The 19,868-nt window shown below is 42.4% G+C and overlaps 1 protein-coding gene across 1 annotated transcript in view; it reads right to left on the minus strand.

The window, feature by feature from the left end:
* Positions 1-19,868, minus strand: part of NOC2L (NOC2 like nucleolar associated transcriptional repressor) — a 221,289-nt gene that overhangs the window by 180,443 nt on the left and 20,978 nt on the right. Inside the window, exons 5-10 of the mRNA XM_073603046.1 lie at positions 14,059-14,176; positions 13,866-13,953; positions 11,042-11,120; positions 7,882-7,992; positions 6,401-6,514; positions 1,154-1,342 (exon numbers count right to left, since the gene is read on the minus strand). Of these exons, the coding sequence (XP_073459147.1) occupies positions 1,154-1,342; positions 6,401-6,514; positions 7,882-7,992; positions 11,042-11,120; positions 13,866-13,953; positions 14,059-14,176 (699 nt within the window). The remainder of the gene's footprint in view (positions 1-1,153; positions 1,343-6,400; positions 6,515-7,881; positions 7,993-11,041; positions 11,121-13,865; positions 13,954-14,058; positions 14,177-19,868) is intronic.

The raw sequence follows: 19,868 nt of genomic DNA on the forward strand, positions 1-19,868 counted from the left end.
GTGCAGGCCTACAATTTTGTTTCTGATGTCCTTCGACAGCTCTTTGGTCTTCACCATAGTGGAGTTTGGAGTGTGACTGTTTGAGGTTGTGGACAGGTGTCTTTTATACTGATAACAAGATCAAACAGGTGCCATTAATACAGGTAATGAGTGGAGGACAGAGGAGCCTCTTAAAAAAGAAGATACAGGTCTGTGAGAGCCAGAAATCTTGCTTGTTTGTAGGTGACCAAATACTTATTTTCCACCATAATTTGCAAATAAATCCTTTCAAAAATCAGACAGACAATGTGATTGTCTGGATTTGTTTCCACATTTTGTCTCTCATAGTTGAGGTATACCTATGATGACAATTACAGGCCTCTCTCATCTTTTTAAGTGGGAGAACTTGCACAATTGGTGGCTGACTAAATACTTTTTTGCCCCACTGTACTAGTGATAACTGCTCATACACACTGTTCACAAGGGATGCACAGATACTAGTTTTTTTTAAGAGCGAGTACGAGTTGTGCTCAAGTACTCACCAATCCCAATTACCGATACTGTACAGTGCAATTTGAGCCCATACAAAATGAATGCGCTGAAATTGCACTGCAAATTATCGCATGTAATTTAAACAAGAATGCGATGCGATTCCTGTCAGAATCACATGTGGTTTCCCCGCACTGCTCGTATGTGAACCCAGGCTGAAGCCACCATGACAAACCTGGGTTCCCACATGAGTAGTGTAGGAAATCGCATGCTATTCCAATAGGAATCGCACCGCATTCATATTCAAATCACATTTGTTTCTTTTCAGTGTGATTTGAGCCCATTCATTTTGTATGGGCTCGAATTGCACCTCAAAAGGTATTGGTTTTAGGATACCAGAGCAACTGCATGAGTACAAGTTTTCGAGCAAATGCTTAGTATCGTTAACAGTGCAACCATTCTGTTCACTAATTCGTTGTCGTAAATATCACAACTGCATATAAAAGTGCAGCCTAGTGCAAGATTAGTTCAGCGTTCACAAATAACAAGGGCAATTCTGCTTTGGGAAAGAATGACTTGACTGCAAACAACTGCAGTGACTGCAGGAATTATATAATGAAAATTACTACAGGCAGAATCAACAGCTCCTGACATATATTAGCTGAACTGCCAATTCTCATCTCACCTTCTTCTTTAGGGTCATGGCACTGCGCAGATGAATTGCCAGCTGTCTGATGTATACAAATATGTGCTGATAGGAGGCCTGGACATCCAGCGCATACATCTCGGTTAAAGTACGCTGCATAAAGTTGATCATGGGCAGAGCATTGGGAGATGTAAATTTACAGTTCTTCACATAGGAGATGTACATTTTCTGCATGAGGAAGACGACATTTATCAAATCAACAGATGCACACAGAAATGCCAACATTCATAGTAAGTAGTAAAATTACTATTGTTTATCTAGCTCTTTCCTTAACAGAACATTTTGGTATGATTATTGTTATATTCAACCGCATTTCTTAGAGCAAACGGTTAACAGGAAACCATTAACTACACAGATAAAATACATATATGAGAGCCATTTTACCTGCCAAACGATTTGCAGTTATGTCTATCCATTCCTGAGATTTGCACAGCACAGCCCTGCTTGGGAAATTTGAGAAGACCAAAATGTGTTGCTGCTAAAAGAGACGCTGTCACTTTGCCCATTCAGGGCCTATAATAGCTCATCCCTCCAGCAAGGTTTACTCACTCACCTGTGCTCCCTTTGCTCCATCTGAGCCCTCACTTTGTTGCTGTAATCAAGGAGGAATTCCTGATATGGGGAGCTCTTCCTAGTGACCTCTTCCTGGTGACCTCCTACCTGTTCTGGCCAGATGGCCAGTCATCAGGCCTGAATGCTGGTATGTAGACAGGGCAGTGATGCCATCCCTCCAAGTAAGCTCTGACACCATCTGACATTGAAATATTTTCAGTGGACTCCTGAAGCAAGGAGGCAGGTCAGGGAGGTGAGTATGCTTTGGTGGGAGGGAGGTCACTCTGCTCTTTGCTCTTGCCAACATGTCCCTTAAAAAATGTGAGCACTGCAGCACAGCTGACTGGCTGCTTCTACCTATGCCAGTCTAATCTCTGCTGTGCAGGGCATTGCGTTGGACTAGAGTGAGATCCTGTCATTTACCCACCTGGTTCTCTCCCCTTGTCTAAACACAGAGAACTTTGAATGCTATGGACAAAATAGGTGATTAATTTACAAAGGAGGAGGAAAGGGGAGGAAAGAACAGGATTCCCACTGTAAGAGGGTCACATCTCTCATTGCTGAAAGTTCGGTGCTGACATTAGTATCCGGCATGAATGCAGTAAGGATTATTACCTATAACAGCCATCAGGACCTAGGAGAACCATACTTAGTAGGTTACTTATCTGCACACAGCAAAAACCAGAAAAAAGTTTTGCTCCTAGAGTGTTGCGTTAATTGGTCACCACAGAACTACAAAGGAGGTTAAAGTGATACTAAACACACACGGTTTAATTTACTTTGTCCCTTATATTTCTGTAAGTGGATGGTGGCACTGTAGTTATTTAATAAAAATATAATCTAAGCACCTTTTTCTTAATCAATATACAGCTGTCACATGACCCTGATCTTTCCCAGCCATTCTGCAGGGAAACATAAGGAACTTCTCTCTCCTAGTCACATCTTCAAAAAGAAAAAAAGTCTTTGGAATACAGAGTAAAATAAATTAAAGTGGATGTAAACCCAATGTCATCCTTTCTAAACTACTGCCATAGGGGTTATCTATAAGGATATAGATCCCTCCTGCATGTATCTTTACCTGTCAAATGTATCCCCTCTGTCTGTTATGAGACCCGAAAAACTGCAGATTCTGTGGGTGGGTCTGTTGTCTGGAGCTCAGTGGGTGGAGTCGTGATGTCAGTAGACTCCCCCGCCCACCTCTACACTCCCCTTGTCAATATGCATTTCTAACACTGAAATTCTGCTGAACTTCTGCTATGATCTCTAACATCCAGTGAAAAGACAGGAAAGTAATCACATGACTTCAGCATGCCAAATCATGCGGAGGTGTGGAATAGCCAATCCTTGCAGAGCTGCTGAAGAAAGGCGTGGGGAGGGAATTAAAAAATAATGCCTGTGTCTTAGGCTGGTGCAGGAGATGTAAATCACCTGTCACTCACAGCAAGGGGGAGGATTTGACAAAGTTTTTCTCACTGAACAATAAAAGAGGATTGCTCAGAGATGGATTAACTCTGTGTGGCAAGACTGGGCTCAAATGATAGGAAATCTTATACTCTACATTATACCAAAAAAAAAAAAAAATTCGGGTTTACATCCACTTTAACCCTTTCACGCCTAAGCCCATTTCTGACATTTGTTGCTTACAAGTTCAAATCTGTATTTTTTGCTACAAAATTACTTAGAACCCCCAAACATAATGTATTTTTTAGCAGAGACCCTAGAGAATAAAATGGTGCTCACTGCAATATTTTATGTCACACGGTATTTGCGCAGCGGTCATTTTAAACGCACCTTTTTTGAAAAAAAGACACTTTCATGAATAAAAGAAAAACTAAACAGTAAAGTTAGCCCAATTTTTTGTATAATGTGAAAGATGATGTTACGCCGAGTAAATAGATACCTAACATGTCATGCTTTGAAATCGCGCCTGCTCGGCGACAAACTACGGTACCTAAAAATCTCCATAGGTGAAGCTTTAAAAAAATGTAATGGTTACCAGGTTAGAGTTACAGAGGTTGTCTTTTGCTAGAATTATTGCTCTTACTCTAACGATCGCGGAGATACCTCACATGTGTGATTTGAACACTGTTTACATATGCGGGCTTGACTTATTGACTTACGTATGTGTTTTTCTTTGGTGCGCAAGCTGACGGGGGTGCTTTGAAACTTTTTTTTTCTTATTTTATTATTTTTTTTTTTAGATTGTCACCTTTAAAAAAAAAGAAATTCTGAACACTTATTGCTGTCACAAGGAATGTAAAAACATCCCTTGTGACAGTAATAAGTGGTGACAGGTACTCTTTATGGAGGGATCGGAGATCTAAAAGACCCCTAATCCCTCCTTTACACTGCAAAGTATTCAGATCGCCAAAAAACGGCAATTCTGAATACTGTAATTTTAAAAAAATTGGCACCATTGGCAGCCGAGTAAACCAGAAGTGGTGTCCCTTTCGTGTTTTTACATAGAAGACTGTAACAAAGCCGTTTCCGGCTTTGTTGCAGTCTTTTGCGATTCGGCACTTCTGCCGGCTAGAGTATCGGGTCTCCCAGGGGGATGGGAGGCCCGGAGAGAGCGGCGGGATTGGGGGGGGCGTTCCCTCCCGTCCGTTTGGGATAACAACCGAATGGCTTTTAGCCGCATTGCTCATTATCCCTAAAGAGCAGACCGCCCGCTCTAAACAACAGTACCGGGGTGATGCATGCAGCTGCAGGCGTCACCCCGGTATAATCCCTGAAAGCCAAGAACGCAAATGTGCATACGGTAAGCGCTAAAGGCGTTAATATCGGTGAACGGTTTTAAAATGTCATACGAATAAATATATTTGAAATCAAATCTTTATTATTTGGGTTTAGCTGGTTAGTGGGCATGGAGAAGGAGGGAGGAAGTGGACTGTCATTTAGCACTGTGTATACGCCCACGTGTGTGATTCTATAGTTACATGTGCTGCTCAGATGTAATAGGGAGGAAATGCTCAACATAGAAACTCACTGAAAACTGAGCATGTGCAGAGCTGCCAACACTGTTTGGGACACGGACAGAAGGGGGAGACAGCGAACAGAAGGGTCAACCAGGCTTTATGCAGAAAACAAAAAAACTTATTCCATAGTGACTGACTGAGTATGAACAGTATGCAATACACCATTTATTGATAGTTTTTTTATGATGTGGGTTTAATGACACTTTGAATGAATTTTTAAAAGGAAAAAAAAAAAACCGCAACCCTGACACAATACACATATTTAGTTAAAATATTTATGACAAACATATACAGATATAATGAAAAGTATGCATTTATCTTTCTTTAACCACTTTACGCAAAACAATGTATCCGTAAGTCAGTAATTTGACGCCAAATGCCGGGGTTATGGTAGCAGCTAGCTGCCATAACCCCCGTATTTTCGGGAACGCCGTGCGTTTCTCTTTAGGATAAAAGTGGTCTACAGGGTGCCAACCCACCCTGCTCCGGTCATCTCCGCCGGTATCGGTGGAGACGATCGCGTTCTCTCCCGCAGATGCCTGGCTGCCGACTGAGGAGAAGCTGGCTTTTTTATTTTTTTTACTGCATTTTAGTGTAAATATGAGATCTGAGGTCTTTTTGACCCCAGATCTCATATTTAAGAGGTCCTGTCATGCGTTTTTTCTATTACAAGGTATGTTTACATTCCTTGTAATAGGAATAAAAGTGACCCCAAATTTTATTTTTATTTTAAGAACAGCGTAAAAATAACAACATTAAAAGTAAAATAAATAGGGCCCCGTCCCGACGAGCCCGCATATGAAAACAGTGTTCAAACCACACGTGAGGTATCGCCGCGATTTTTAGAGAGCAATAATTCCAGCCCTAGACCTCCTCTGTAACTCAAAACTGGTAACCTGTAGAAATTTTTAAACATCGCCTATGGAGATTTTTAAGGGTAAAAGTTTGACGCCATTCCACGAGCAGGTGCAATTTTGAAGCGTGACATGTTGGGTATCGATTTACTCGGCGTAACATTATCTTTCACAATATAAAAAAAATTCTATTTGGTGGTTATGAGGAACATTTCTTTTACCACCTACATTTTAAACAAAGCAAAACAGCCCCAAAGCAGATGGGGAATATGCTTTTAACCAAGGAGTATTTTTAATGCATGTTGCTAGCATATATCGGATTGATTCACTTTTTACCATAAAGGTGACATGGGTGTACAATCTATCTTTACAAGGCAGCCCAAACCAAGAAAAAGTTCAAGTGGTTGCTGTAAAGTGAGGACACAATTAGATCTGTGTGTGCACGGAGGTGCATTTTTTGAAGCGTTAGGCAGATGCGTTGTCAAGCATAGACATGCATTTCCTCTGTGTGTCCACATGCTTTATTGACAAGCATTTTTATTGAATTTTTCCCCTTTTAGGATTTGGAGTGGAGAGTTAACAGCCATTAACCAAGGCTTGTTAAACTCCGCCACCATTGCTTCAAAACACATTTAACATGCGTGTGAATGTGGTAACATTGACTTCTATGGGCTCCCAAATGGACTAAAAACACAGAGAAAAAAAAAAACATTTCTCAAAATGCACTGTAGTCCTGAGATAGGAACAGACAATATTTTTATTTTGGGTAAATTGGAGATTTTAGCGCATTGCAACATGTGCATTAAAGAGCTACAATGTAATTGTGCCCTTTAGGATCTTACCTTCAGCACTGGGTTGAGATACGTGTCTTGCCTGTGTCTGCAGACCTTATTTAGTACCAAGAATGCTAAAACTCTGACGGTTTCTTCTCCTGTACTCCAAAGAACAATGGCTTGCTGCACAAAGGAAAATTCATGATCAGTACAAACACCTTAAAATGAAATAACTCAAAAAGTGAAGATTAGGGAATATGTAGAAAGGTTAATATTGCTAGCAGTAGTAGTAATCTTACGACATGTGACTGGGCCTAGGAACACTCTGTTGGCTTATATCCGCAATGTCAGTAAATCTACGCAATATCCCACCCTCTCTACTATACTCAAGAATTAGAGGGTTCAGCTTTTGTCAATCAAGCTTAAAACAGATCAAAGGTTAAAGAAAACTATCCCCTGTGCACCTTTCCATCCTGTTACATACATAATTGTTCATTCTGCCCCAAACCTTTAGTGCCTTGTTCAGAGCTTAGTAGATGTGAATGAAGAATGACAGCTGTAAACACAGACCATTGCTTCCTATAATAGTTATTACATACACATTTAGTATGTAACTATAATCTTCTGTGACTTTCCAAAAACACAAGTGATATCCATCTTTCATTTTTACATAAACAGCATTTGTGAAATGTCTTTCTACTCACATTTCTTGCAAACACCAAAGCATACAATTGCTTCACTTAAATACATACAAAAAGAGACTAGCCAAGGCTGAATATGTGCTAATGTTGAAGTAACATAACCACTGCAGCATGTACTAGGCTAAACTTAAAGTGGATGTAAATGTGATTCATGAAATCTGACATGGGCACATATCTTTAGTGTTTACTTATCTTTCTCCTAAGCCCTAGGGTCCCGTGTCTTTCTGCTGCTCTGTTATTAGCATGATAACTTCTGACAAACTCTCCGACACAGGAGATAAAAGCAGCTGGAAATTTGTGTTGGGGAGGGAACTTCGAGACCGATAAGCAGAGAGATTGTCTATTCACAGCACAGCTCTGCAAGTATCTTTGTTCCTCTGTCTATGTGAAGGGGGGGGGGGGGTGCCTTTCCTCCAATCAGCTCACACACAGTGTATGCACAGATTGCCCTCCCACTGCTGAAACAGGAAGAAAATTTTCTAATAAGATGTGCACTTTCTAAAGAGTCTAAAAAGTTGAAGACAGCAGATATACATGTTAAACATACGTAGGAGGATTTGTTTCATCTCTGTGTACCAGCTGAGGCTGCTCACTTCACTGGATATATGATGTGAGGGTTTACATCCTCTTTAAAGGAACCTGGAAATCTAACGCAGTGTTTCTCAACTCCAGTCCTCAAGGCACCTTAACAGGTCATGTTTTCAGGATTTCCCTCCGATGAAACGGCTGTGGTAATTACAAAGGCAGTGAAACTGACCAAATCATCTGTGCAAAAAAATGTGAAGGCTGAAAACATAACCTGTTGGAGCGCCTTGAGGACTGGAGTTGAGAAACACTGATATAACTTACCTTTAAGAGCTGACGGGTGTGTTTCGGGAAGCACAGGTAAAAATTCACAGTGTTGACCACATGCTGAAGAAGAGCTGCACCAACCGTGGCTTCTGTCAGACAAGTCAGGAGCTGAGAAAAAAGAAGTTATGCAGTTATATATAGCTATTCTTAAACCAGATAGCGTCACAATTTACTACTGTACAGTGGTGGCTGGTAAAGATCCCTGTATTCCCGTTCCCTGTATTCCACTCATAGTGTCAGGAGTATACAGCCCAGCATCACAGGACAGGGTATACACACGGCTGGAGGAGCAGAGAGACAGAGATAGTATGATGATGATCCTTCCTCCTGTCCTGTAGTTAAACTGTACAGCTATATACACCCACATCTTCCTTCCTGACAGTATATGGAGACCTTCCTCAATCATCACTGTGACTGCAGAAGTGCAGATATACATCATCTGTCCTGTTACTATGTACATAGCTGTATACAGGACTGATGATGCATATCTGCAGTCAGTGATGATGGAGGAAGGTCTCCACATACAGGAAGGAAGATGGAAGCACTGGCTGCTCTGCTGGGGAGAGAAGTGGGGAAGCTGTGTAATGTACGCCTATGCGAAGCGGCGGCTGTCGGTGCTGGGAAAATCATCAACATTATCCCCCATGTGCAGCTGAGGCCTGCAGGCGGCACTGAGGAGGATGGTCAGTGTTGCTTAGCTAAGTAACTTGGCTTACCGTCCGTTCCATCAGGCTGTGCTCTCCGAGTGGTGGGGAAACTGGAAGTGATGGGTCCATGATAAGCCCTGCCTACCGTCCTCTGGCCAAGCCAAACAGGTGCAACAGGGTGGAATGGAATCACGAATGATTCAATGTAGAGTGGGGACTGTGAATGTAAACAGGACGCATGGCCTGCGCCCTGTTCACAGGCCAAACAAAGCTTTTCAGCAGCAATCACCTGATTGCAGCAGTCAAGCTTCTAGTGGACAGCTCAGTGTCTAGTAACCGGACGCCCTTAAAGGCTTCCCCCCCATGTCCAGCTTTGGGGGGCGGTGCCCGAGCACCCCTATTGACGGACCACCACTGCTAGTGTACTAACATTAGGAGAAGTCCAAAATATTAGGATTTTTGGTTTACCTGTAAAATCCTTCTTTGAGTATATCACACAAAACAGAGGACTTTGGTTGGGTTACGCTGCCAGTTTTAGGTGAATAGACACTAGCCAAAAAAAGTAAGAATCCATGCACAGGGAGTGTTTTGTAGCAAGCACCGAGGAACAGAGTAGATAGGAGGGAACTCTGTGTCCTACGATGTACCCCCCCCCCAAAAAAAAAGATAGTTTACAAGTTAACCAAAAATTCTTAATTTGTAAGCATACATCACAGGACACAGAGGACGTAGACCTTCATGTCCCAAAACACTGAACATGAAGGGTGGGCAATACCACAAGGCCAACATGCCAAAAACAGAGCAGGGGAAAAGCTCTGCAAAACCACTGTAAAAAGAGAAACCACCTAATATAGGAAAGAGGATGGAGGCCTCTACACCACCTTAACCTGGTAAAGAACCAAGAAAAGTTACTTGCAGAAAAGACAAAATAGAAAGCACACACACACACTGTGTGTACTAAAAACCACACTAAACAGTCTCAGTGGGAGAAATCATGGGCCCAAAGATGATCCATGCAACTCCCGCGGCTCCTGTAACCGATCGGGGGGATCCATTCTGATACAGGAGACACAGACAAGTAGGGCTTTGGAGTTACTGGAATCTCACTGGAACAGTTTATTAAAAAAGTAGCACACTTGGACTGTGTCCAGTCCAAATGGGTCAGGAGCACTATAGAGCAGCAAAAGTTAATACAACCATCGGGGTCTGGCTAATCATGCAGCAGCAACAGGCAAGTGAGTGCATCAGTATAAGACACAAGGTGGGCAGATCTGCTGTGTGTACGGCCACAAGCAGAGGCGACTAGCTGTTAAAACACAGTGTGATGTCGGGTGTGGGTGGGGTCGTTATGCGTTTCAGGGGCTCTGGCCTTTTCTCAAGGTGAGTCACTAGGGCATCTATAACAAACACATGAGGGTCCCTGGTTCTGGACACAGACTTTTGCAGTTTGTTGTTGAATCTGAACTCCAACAGATCCACACAAAGGAAGTGGAGGATTGTGCCCCTTAAACAGTGGAAATACCAAATAACTTCAGGGCGTCAGAACTAATCTGACCCCCTAGGGGAGCCACTGCAGGGTGATTATTGCAGTAGGTCCTCCCTACCTGATAAAGGGATTTGGAGGCCCCCCCAAAACCTGTGTATACACAAGGCCATGGCTTGTGAAGGGTTAAACAGGGCTGTGAAAACTCCAGAGGGAAGTGGAAACACAGCTGAGTGGAGTGTCAGCCCAAGCCAGAACACTTATTTGGTAGTCACAGTCAATAAACAAGTCCCAATACTTGCTGTGGGCTGTAGGTAGACGATGAGAAGTCAGAGTGATCATGCAAGACACGTGCCCTGCACCCAGGGTTAGGTGCCTGTGCAAACACATGCTGCTCAAAAGGTTGTCTACCCCTGGTCTAGTTCCCTGAAAGTGATACTATTGTTTACAAATGTAAAAATAAAAACTTCTGGGTGTGTTAGACAGGGAGTAATAAGGGCTGCCTATAGCAATCGTTAAGCCATCAGTTTGTTTCAGCAACGTGGAGAAAAATATAAGGTGGGCACTAAAAGCCAATCCATAGTAAGCCAATTATTTATGTGGCAACATTATGTGATTTTTAAACATGCTACTTAAACACAGTGATGGTAAGGAGACCGGAGTTAGTGGAAGAGGGGTTTGTGCTGCAAGTAGTCCATAATGCTCTAGTTTTGGTGCTGGACTGTTACCCTGATATCTTTGACTAACAGAGTCAAATTGCAGCAAAAGGCAGGAATTCTGAAAGTACTCCCAATACTCTCTGCCTGCATCTAGTTGGCAGTGTAGCAGGAGATGACAGGCAGGACAATGTGAAAACTCCTACACTAGTAGGACAAGATCTGTAGTCTTCAATGTCAGTGTGTTTCAAGCATCCCATATACAAGAAAAGCCTGATTAAATGTTCAATTCAATAAATGCATGATGGTAGGTATTGCAATAATTTTTTGTTATAGTCCAAGATATGAATGTCTTAAACATATCAGATTACCTGGATGACAGAGTTTAAATACATCTTAATATCCAAACGTAGCTTCTTCCAAAGAGCACAGCTTGATGGATTCGATAACCTTACAAACAAAAGTCATAGGTTAATTGTGGATTAGCTTGCATCACCTATCAGTGTCTGGGGACTGAAAAATGTTTGAGTTGCTGAAATGACAAGCTGGAGTGAATGTGCACATGAATGGTTACAAATGGGAATCCTCCAGAACATTTTTGCAAAAGAATGAATTATCATGTCATTCTTACTCCCAAAACACAACACAGTATTCCACTAAACACGCATGGACACAAGCTGTGTGCTGTATGTTGTCATCTTTTCCTCTATCGCTGCATATTTTTCACTGTAGTAGTAAGTTTAGAACCTGACCCGAATTTGGAAATAAATAATATCGTTGAGTGACTTAAAACCTATATCCCCGACTGAAGATTATGCAGGAGATTATGCTCCAAAAAGAAAGGCTGCGGAAGTTTGTACAAATTCTGTTCTTGTGATGCCATAGCCCACCATTACGGTCTAATTCGGACATGCCTTCTGCATATGGTTAGGAACTATTAAAGGCTAAGTTCACCTTTCTGAACATGTTACACCCATAGTAAAGGGTATAACATGTTGCAGACCGCCCCCACCCTCCTCCCCTGATCGTGGGTGCAATTTTTAACATGCTACTGTGGGAAAAAACAATACTTTTTTTTCCTGCAATACATTTTTTTTTCCCCTTATCCCCTTCATGCCGAAGAATAAAACAAATCTTAATGCCTATGCACAATTTTGCAACTTTGACATGTGTTAGTAAAACTGTACATATTATGACTACTTTGTGCATCCAGGTGGATTAAACTGCAAATAGGGATTTCATTTGGTAATGGATATCTCCTGATTTTTTATTATCAAAAGAAAACTGTCCTAAAATAGTAATATAAAAAAACAAAACAAAACAATTTTTTTAAAAGTGGTAGTAAACTTCTGCCGAATAAAACAAAACAAAAAAAACCTGCAAGACAATGGCATAATGTGCTAGTATGCATCGCATACCAGCACATTATGACTTACCTTAGAAGGAAGCTCTTCCAGCGGCACGCAGTCACCGCTGAGAGGGCTGACATCTTTCTCCACTCTTTCCTCCAGGTTTGCGGGCTACGGCGCTGTGAGTGGCCGGAGCCATGATGATGTTACACCCGTGCATGTGCGTGGGAGCACTCAGTTCCAGCAAGAAGCTCTGGTATGCCGGACCTTCAGAGCGCATGCGCCAGTGATGTCAGCTGCTGTATCAAGGGTGAATATCTCCTAAACGGTGCACGTTTAGGAGATACCGTATTTATCAGCGTATAACACGCACTTTAACTTTAAGAGGGAAGTTTCAGGAAAAAAAAAACTTTACACAGCCCTCCGGCATAATACACGGACCCCCTGCATAGTACACAGACCCCCGTACAACACACAGCCCCCTTTCATTATGAAGAACCCCCCCTTGCACCCCGAGTGCTGGGACAGGACCGCGCTGCAAGCATATTCTAAAACCTCACACTATCAGCCCCTTCTCATACACCGCTCCTCCTGTGTCACTCATTGTAAATAAAACCTTCTAAATACCTCCATTAACGCTGCTCTCTCGTGGACCCGATCATGTGACTGCTCTCCTCTCTTTCATTGACGGTCACGTGTCCGGTCTCCTCCTCCAATCAATAGCTACACGCGAGGAGGAGGCGGAGCGGGAGGAGGAGAGCAGCTACAACAAGCGGCGTTAAGGGATTCAGAGGCTTAGATTTACATTGAGTTACACAGGAGGAGCGGTATATGACAAAGGGCTGGCACTGCATTAATGTTTTCTGAACTATAGAGTTTACTGGCAGCGCTGTTCCATGGCCAGCAGAGACAGGGCGGCCGGCCTGAGACTCTCCCAATAGGTGGCACCCAGGCGGAGAGCCCAATCCACGCTCCCTGTTGGCAAAAAAACGGATATCGGCGTATAACACGCTTGCACGATTTACCCTCTATTTTCAGGGTAAAAAAAGTGCACGTTATACGCCGATAAATACGGTATTCATTTTACCTGTAGGTAAAAATAAAGCAGGCTTTACTACCGCTTTAAATTTAGCTGTATATTTCTTGCTACTACCATAACCTTCCAACAAAGAACAATCGAAATTAAATTCTCTAGCTCCTGACGATCACAGCAATAACACGTGTGTTTTAGTTGTTTGCACTCGTAGTAAATCCTAAAGACAATGGTGCGCATTTTGCCTTTTTTTTTTATCCTACCTAAAAAGGCAGGCTATACAGCCAATCATAGGCTATCACAGAGTCCGGGTGACACGGAATCAACAGTTCCTGGTCCGATCGTTACTCACCGTGAGACCCTGGTCTCTGTGCAGCACAAAGGGAGATACGCAAATATGCAGCCTAATGGAAAAAATCCCAGTCCAATGGGGCCGCATATTTGTGTTAGGTCGGCCTAAAGGGGTTCAAAGATGAATGCCAAGCAAATATAAAAGAATAAATGATTGCAACTCTATCAGTGAATTAATTTTTTTTTAAATGCCATTTAAATGTAAAGAGGAAAGATTTGTCACTACTCCCAACCAGCCCATTTGAACAAACAATAAGGAGCAGCCTCAGCCGACACGTCTCCACCAAACCACACACCCCAAAGCAATTTCACCACGCCCACCGGGAGCTTAGTCATAGGGTCACCCCGGCCCTGGTTGGGAGTAGTGGCGATCCTTTCCTCTTTAGAAGAAGCTCATTGTCAGAATTTGATTACAAGAATAAAAGACACTTAAAACCTTCCACCAAATAATTTGCCACTTACTTGGTTCCTTTAGAAGGCTTCATATCAAGTTTCTTCTCTAGGTGAACAAAGAGGTCTCTGATACAGAATGTCACCAGCGCATTGAAGACTAAAAAACAAAAAAGTCTACATGTGAATACCTCTTACCACATACCAGCTGACCACTTAGTACATATAAAGGACTGAGATTATCTAACAGGTAAGACTGCCTTACCTTCAGTGTCCGTTATTTTAAATCTGCTGGGATCGTCACCCTCATCTCCTAGGGTTGTTGCCACTGCAGCTTTGAAAGCTTGAGCAATTTCATGAAAGAGGCGTGGCCTTAGGTCCATCTAGCAACAAAGTTAAAGAGATTGTAAACAAAAAGTGTGAAAATTAAAAAGGTGAAAAAAAAAACAAAACAAAGTGGCAAAAATCTACTAAAACTAAAGTAGACAAAACAAAAAGTAGATGGACATAGTAATCAGCTTCCATCTTCGGCTTGTTCAGGTAAAGTAGAATTTCAAGATAAACCTACCTAGTCTTAAAAATGCTCCTTCCCCTCTCCAAACACCTATGCTGAATAATCTGTGTAAGAAAGATATATAGATCTATATATATTTATACATTTGTAACTATTTTCAGCCTGCTTTGTTGGCTGCAGGGGAGAGGAGAGAGCGCTCAACAGCACCTATAGGCTCCTATGGCCCATCTGTTGTCAGGGCTCTCTCCTCTTCCCTGCAGCTGCCACTAACTGACACAGGGGATGTGACCGGCGCAAACTGAAAATAGATAGGAGGGGAGATAGAGCATTTTTAACCCCTTCACTCCAACCGTACGAAAATATGCGGTCCCTCTGCACTGAGCTGTTTTCTGTGGGCCCACATATTTGGGTTAAGGTCAGTATTTTTTGGATAGGATTGTTTTCTTTTCTTATTAGTGCCAGTTAGTATCAGTATTTTAGGTAGGATTAAAAAAAAAAAAAAAAAAAAAAAGCTAAAATGTGCACTATTGTTTCTGGGCTGTACTATGGGGACAAACCACAACTAACTTACACATATGTGGTATTGCTGCGATCATCAGGAGAATTTATTTTGGGTTGGTGTTTGGTGTTAGGTTATGGTAGTAGCAAGAAAAATACAGTTACATTAAAAAAAAAAAAAAAAAAAAATTTTTTGTAATTACTATTTTTGGACAGTTTTCCTTTGATAATAATAATTAAAAAAAAAAAATATCAGGAGATATCCATTATCATTTAGCTCCAAATAAAAAGCCCAATTTGTCCTAAAAAGAAAAAAAAGGTATAGTCCACCTGGATGCACAAAGTAGTTGTGATGATATGTACGGTTTTACTAACACATGTCGAAAATGCTAAATTGGCCTTAGGCATTTAGATTTGTTTTACCCTTAGACACGAAGGGGTTAAGGCAAGTTCAGTCTATCTTGGAATTCTACTTTAGGTTTTGAAAATAAAAGCTAGACGCTGACTGGTTGCCATGCACAGCTACAGGAGATTTTGGCTGCTCTAGTCTTATTAAACTCCCCTCAAAAGAGGTAAGTTAATGTTTAAGCTTTAGGGTGTTACAGTAAAGTTTTGTAAAACACATATATATTGCACCCCGCCCCCCTTTTTTTCCCCCTTTGCCCTATCCCATGAAATGGAGAAATGTATGTTTCTATGCCAATATCAATGTTAATTATATTTGTTAATATATATAAAGCCCTGAAGAAGCAGCTTGTGCCCGCAAAACATGTTGGCAAGCTCTATATAATATGTCTGATGTTATGATGATAGATATATATATATATATATATATATATATATATATCATTTTTTTTTTGTTTTTTTTTTTTTTACACACACATACATACATTTTAAAGCAGAATTCCAGAGAAGCAGCAAAGAAAAAACACTTGCAACAAACAGTTTTCTTGCTGAAATATTTTTAATTCTGTTTAGCTTCTATTGTCTTGCTGCCTGGAACTCTTCCCGTTGTGTTCAAATCTAGTTTACAGCTGATAACATCTGCTGGCACAGACAGGGATATATATCAGGGGAAAATCATGGGTGCGTGTTATACGCCGATCTCCGCAGTCACGCCCAGTCCCGCCTCCTAGCCGTTATGTCCCACCATTGGACCGGTGTTGTGTCCATCATAGGAGCCGGGCCAAGGGACGGGGGGCATTACTGTGAGCAGAGCCGAATAGCCAAGTGCACTTGGCTCAGTTTATGTCGGCGGCGAGAGGAGCCAAAGATCTAGCCGGCGACGCTAAATTTAAAACCAAAACATACTGCAGATGGACAGTGGAAGGAACTTCGCTCCTAAACTTGGGGTGCGTGTTATACGCCGATAAATACGGTGTATATTATATATATATATATATATATATATATATATATAATCTCTGAGAGCTTGTAACACTAACGAGTCACATGACACCGGGGAGGGAAAATTGCTAACTGGATCCAATTTGGACATTTTCACTTAGGGGCCTACCCACTTTTGTTGCCAGCGGTTTAGACATGAATGGCTGTGTGTTGAGGGGACAGCAAATTTACATTTACATTGTAGCAAAGTGTCATTTCTTCAGTATTGTCACATGAAAAGATATAATAAAATATTTACAAAATGTGAGTGGTGTACTCACTTTTGTGAGATATATATATATATATATATATATATATATATATATATATATACACACACACACACACACACACACACAGTATCTCACAAAAGTGAGTACACCCTTCACATTTTTGTAAATACATGTTATTATATAGTTTCATGTGACAACACTGAAGAAATTACACTTTGCTACAATGTAAAGTAGTGTAAATTTGCTATCACCTCAAAATAACTTAACACACAGCCATTAATATCTAAACTGCTGGCAACAAAAGTGAGTACTTTTGTGAAAATGTCCAAATTGGGCTCAATTAGCCATTTTCCCTCCCCGGTGTCATGTGACTCGTTAGTGTTACAAGGTCGCAGGTGTGAATGGGGAGCAAGTGTGTTAAATTTGGTGTTCTCGCTCTCACTCTCTCATACTGGTCACTGGAAATTCTCATGGCAAAGAACTCTCTGAGGATCTGAAAAAAAAGAATTGTTGCTCTACATAAAGATGGCCTAAGCTATAAGAAGATTACCAAGACCCTGAAACTGAGCAGCAGCACAGTGGCCAAGACCATACAGTGGTTTAACAGGTCAGGTTCCACTCAGAACAGGCCTCGCCATGGTCGACCAAAGACATTGAGTGCACATGCTCTGCGTCATATCCAGAGGTTGTCTTTGTTAAATAGATGTATGAGTGCTGCCAGCATTGCTGCAGGGGTTGAAAGGGTGGGTGCTCAGACCATACGCTGCACACTGCATCAAATTGGTCTGCGTGGGTGTCATCCCAGAAGGAAGCCACTTCTAAAGATGATGCACAAGTAAACATGTCATGTGGTCTGAAGAGACCAAGATAAACTTATTTGGTTCAGATGGTGTCAAGCGTGTGTGGCGGCAACCAGATAAGGAGTACAAAGACAAGTGTGTCTTGCCTACAGTCAAGCATGGTGGTGGGAATGTCATGGTCTGGGGCTACATGAGTGCTGCCGGCACTGGGGAGCTACAGTTCATTGAGGGAACCATGAATGCCAACATGTACTGTGACATACTGAAGCAGAGCATGATCCCCTTCCTTTGGAGACTGGGCTGCAGGGCAGTAATCCAACATGATAACGACCCCAAACACACCTCCAAGACGACCACTGCCTTGCTAAGGAAGCTGAGGGTAAAGATGATGGACTGGCCAAGCATGTCTCCAGACCCTATTGAGCATCTGTAGTGCATTGTCAAATGGAAGGCAGAGGAGCACAAGGTCTCCAACATCCACCAGCTCCGTGATGCCGTCATGCAGGAGTGGAAGAGGACTCCCATGGCAACCTGTGAAGCTCTGGTGAACTCCATGCCCAAAAGGGTTAAGGCAGTGAGGGAAAATAATGGTGGCCACGCAAAATATTGACACTTTGGGCCCAATTTAGACATTTTCACTTAGGGGTGTACTCACTTTTGTTGCCAGAGGTTTAGACATTAATGGCTGTGTGTTGAGTTATTTTAAGGGGACAGCAAATTTACACACACTGTAGCAAAGTGTCATTTCTTCAGTGTTGTCACATGAAAAGATAATAAAAATATTTACAAAAATAGGAGGGAGTCCGCTCTTATCCATCGCATCCTTCAGCACCCCCATGTCCTCGAGTGCTAGGTCTGTGCATCAGGAAACCTGCGAGAATGCAGCATCTACCCATGGTTTCTTATTCCATACCTCTGACTCCTTATCTTCGTAGGGAAACCTTCTCCTAAGGGTCTTGAAAAAGAAGGGGCCTCTCTCAGGGTCCTTCCAATTCTTTTTTTACCGTCTCCAAGAGGATTCTATGAACTGGGAATACTCTGTGTTAGTGTCATCCAGTCCCTGGTACATTTTGTCGTGAACCGACAGTTGTACCTTCTCCTCCTGGATTTCGAGGATAGTGTAGATCACTCTCAGAAGGTCGTCCACTTCCTCCAAAGATAGCATGTACCTAGAGGCTCAGCTATCGTCTTCCTCCTCCTGGTCTGAATCCCTGAGGGAGGGAAGAGTATTTGCCCCCTCATCACCTGAGTCCACAACCTCCACTGCTCTGGAGGAGGATGCCCTTGGGCTGGATGATGGATGCTGGGGCTCAACCTGGACTGCCGAGCTCTGTACCAGCATGTACTTGACTGAACTCCGTGAGCTTGTAAGTTCCCATGCTGAAGAGAACAAGTCCTTGTATTTCTGGGACGTTTCCTCTTCAACCAAGTCCTTAATACAGGACCTGCACATTGCCTTTTGCCATGAATCTCTAAGGGGGTTCTTGCAGGAGGGACATTTCCTCTGACTTGGTGGATTTGAAACAGCTAGACCACCACCAGACAGAAAGGAAACAGTGCCCCGAGCAGTGTATTCCCAACAGCAGCCACCCAGTCCACCAGGGTCTGAGTGAAGTAACCTCTGACCGTGCAGCCACAGGCCCCCTGCAGGGAGGATGCAACAAAACAGCAAAACATAAGCTCATATAGATCAGAATAAAGGCACCACTGTACCCTCTTACCTTGGCCTGACCAGTGCTTGGGGTGCCTGCTTCCACCGTGGCTGTCGGTCTCTCCTCCATCTTTGGCAGAGAACACAGCGGGGTACTGAGAAACCCTCTGGTTTTTGCATTTTCCCACTCCTGGCGTCATCAACGAGGGCCAAAACTGGAAGTAGCGGTTGACTGACCCGCCCCCTAGCCTCTGCGTTCCAGGCGCTTGAAACCACTAGCGCCATACCCTTGCAGGAAGCCACGTCACTGGAGATGACGTCACCCGCCGGCCGGGATCCGGAACTGACATACGGGACACGCCGCTGACCAGCAGCGGCACCCGCCCAGCCACCAGAGCCCCCGAGCCCTTGCATCCCCTGAGCTGGACACAGACACAGAGGTAAACCTACACCCTCCACCTTGGAGAAGGCGCAGCTCCCTGGTTCCAGCAAGTGCTTCCACCATGGCGGAGGAAACACAATAACTATAGCCATGGTGGAAGAGGAGGGATTTAAAGACTGCATGTGTTTACTGGAAAATGGGCAGCGCTGTCAGGTTGTCCTGAAAGGAGATTTGAGAAAAATGTGATAGAGATATATATATATATATATATGGTGTTTTAATGGCAAAAAAAAGCAATATATATAATGCTTTTTTTTTTTTTTTTTTGTCATTTCTTTTGGCAGAGACCCTAGAGAAAAAAATGGTGGTTTTTATCTCGCACTGATTTTGCGTAGCGATTTTAGAAAAAAAAAGCATATATATATATATATATATATATATATATATATATATATATATATATATATATATATATATATATATATATATATATATATATATATTTATTACACATACCTGTCTGTGCTAGCAGATGTTATCAGCTGTAAACTAGATTTGAACACAACGGGAAGAGTTCCAGGCAGCAAAAAAAAAGAAGCTAAACTGAATTT

This window comes from Aquarana catesbeiana, linkage group LG10, assembly GCF_042186555.1.
Source record: "Aquarana catesbeiana isolate 2022-GZ linkage group LG10, ASM4218655v1, whole genome shotgun sequence".
Classification (NCBI taxonomy): domain Eukaryota; kingdom Metazoa; phylum Chordata; class Amphibia; order Anura; family Ranidae; genus Aquarana; species Aquarana catesbeiana.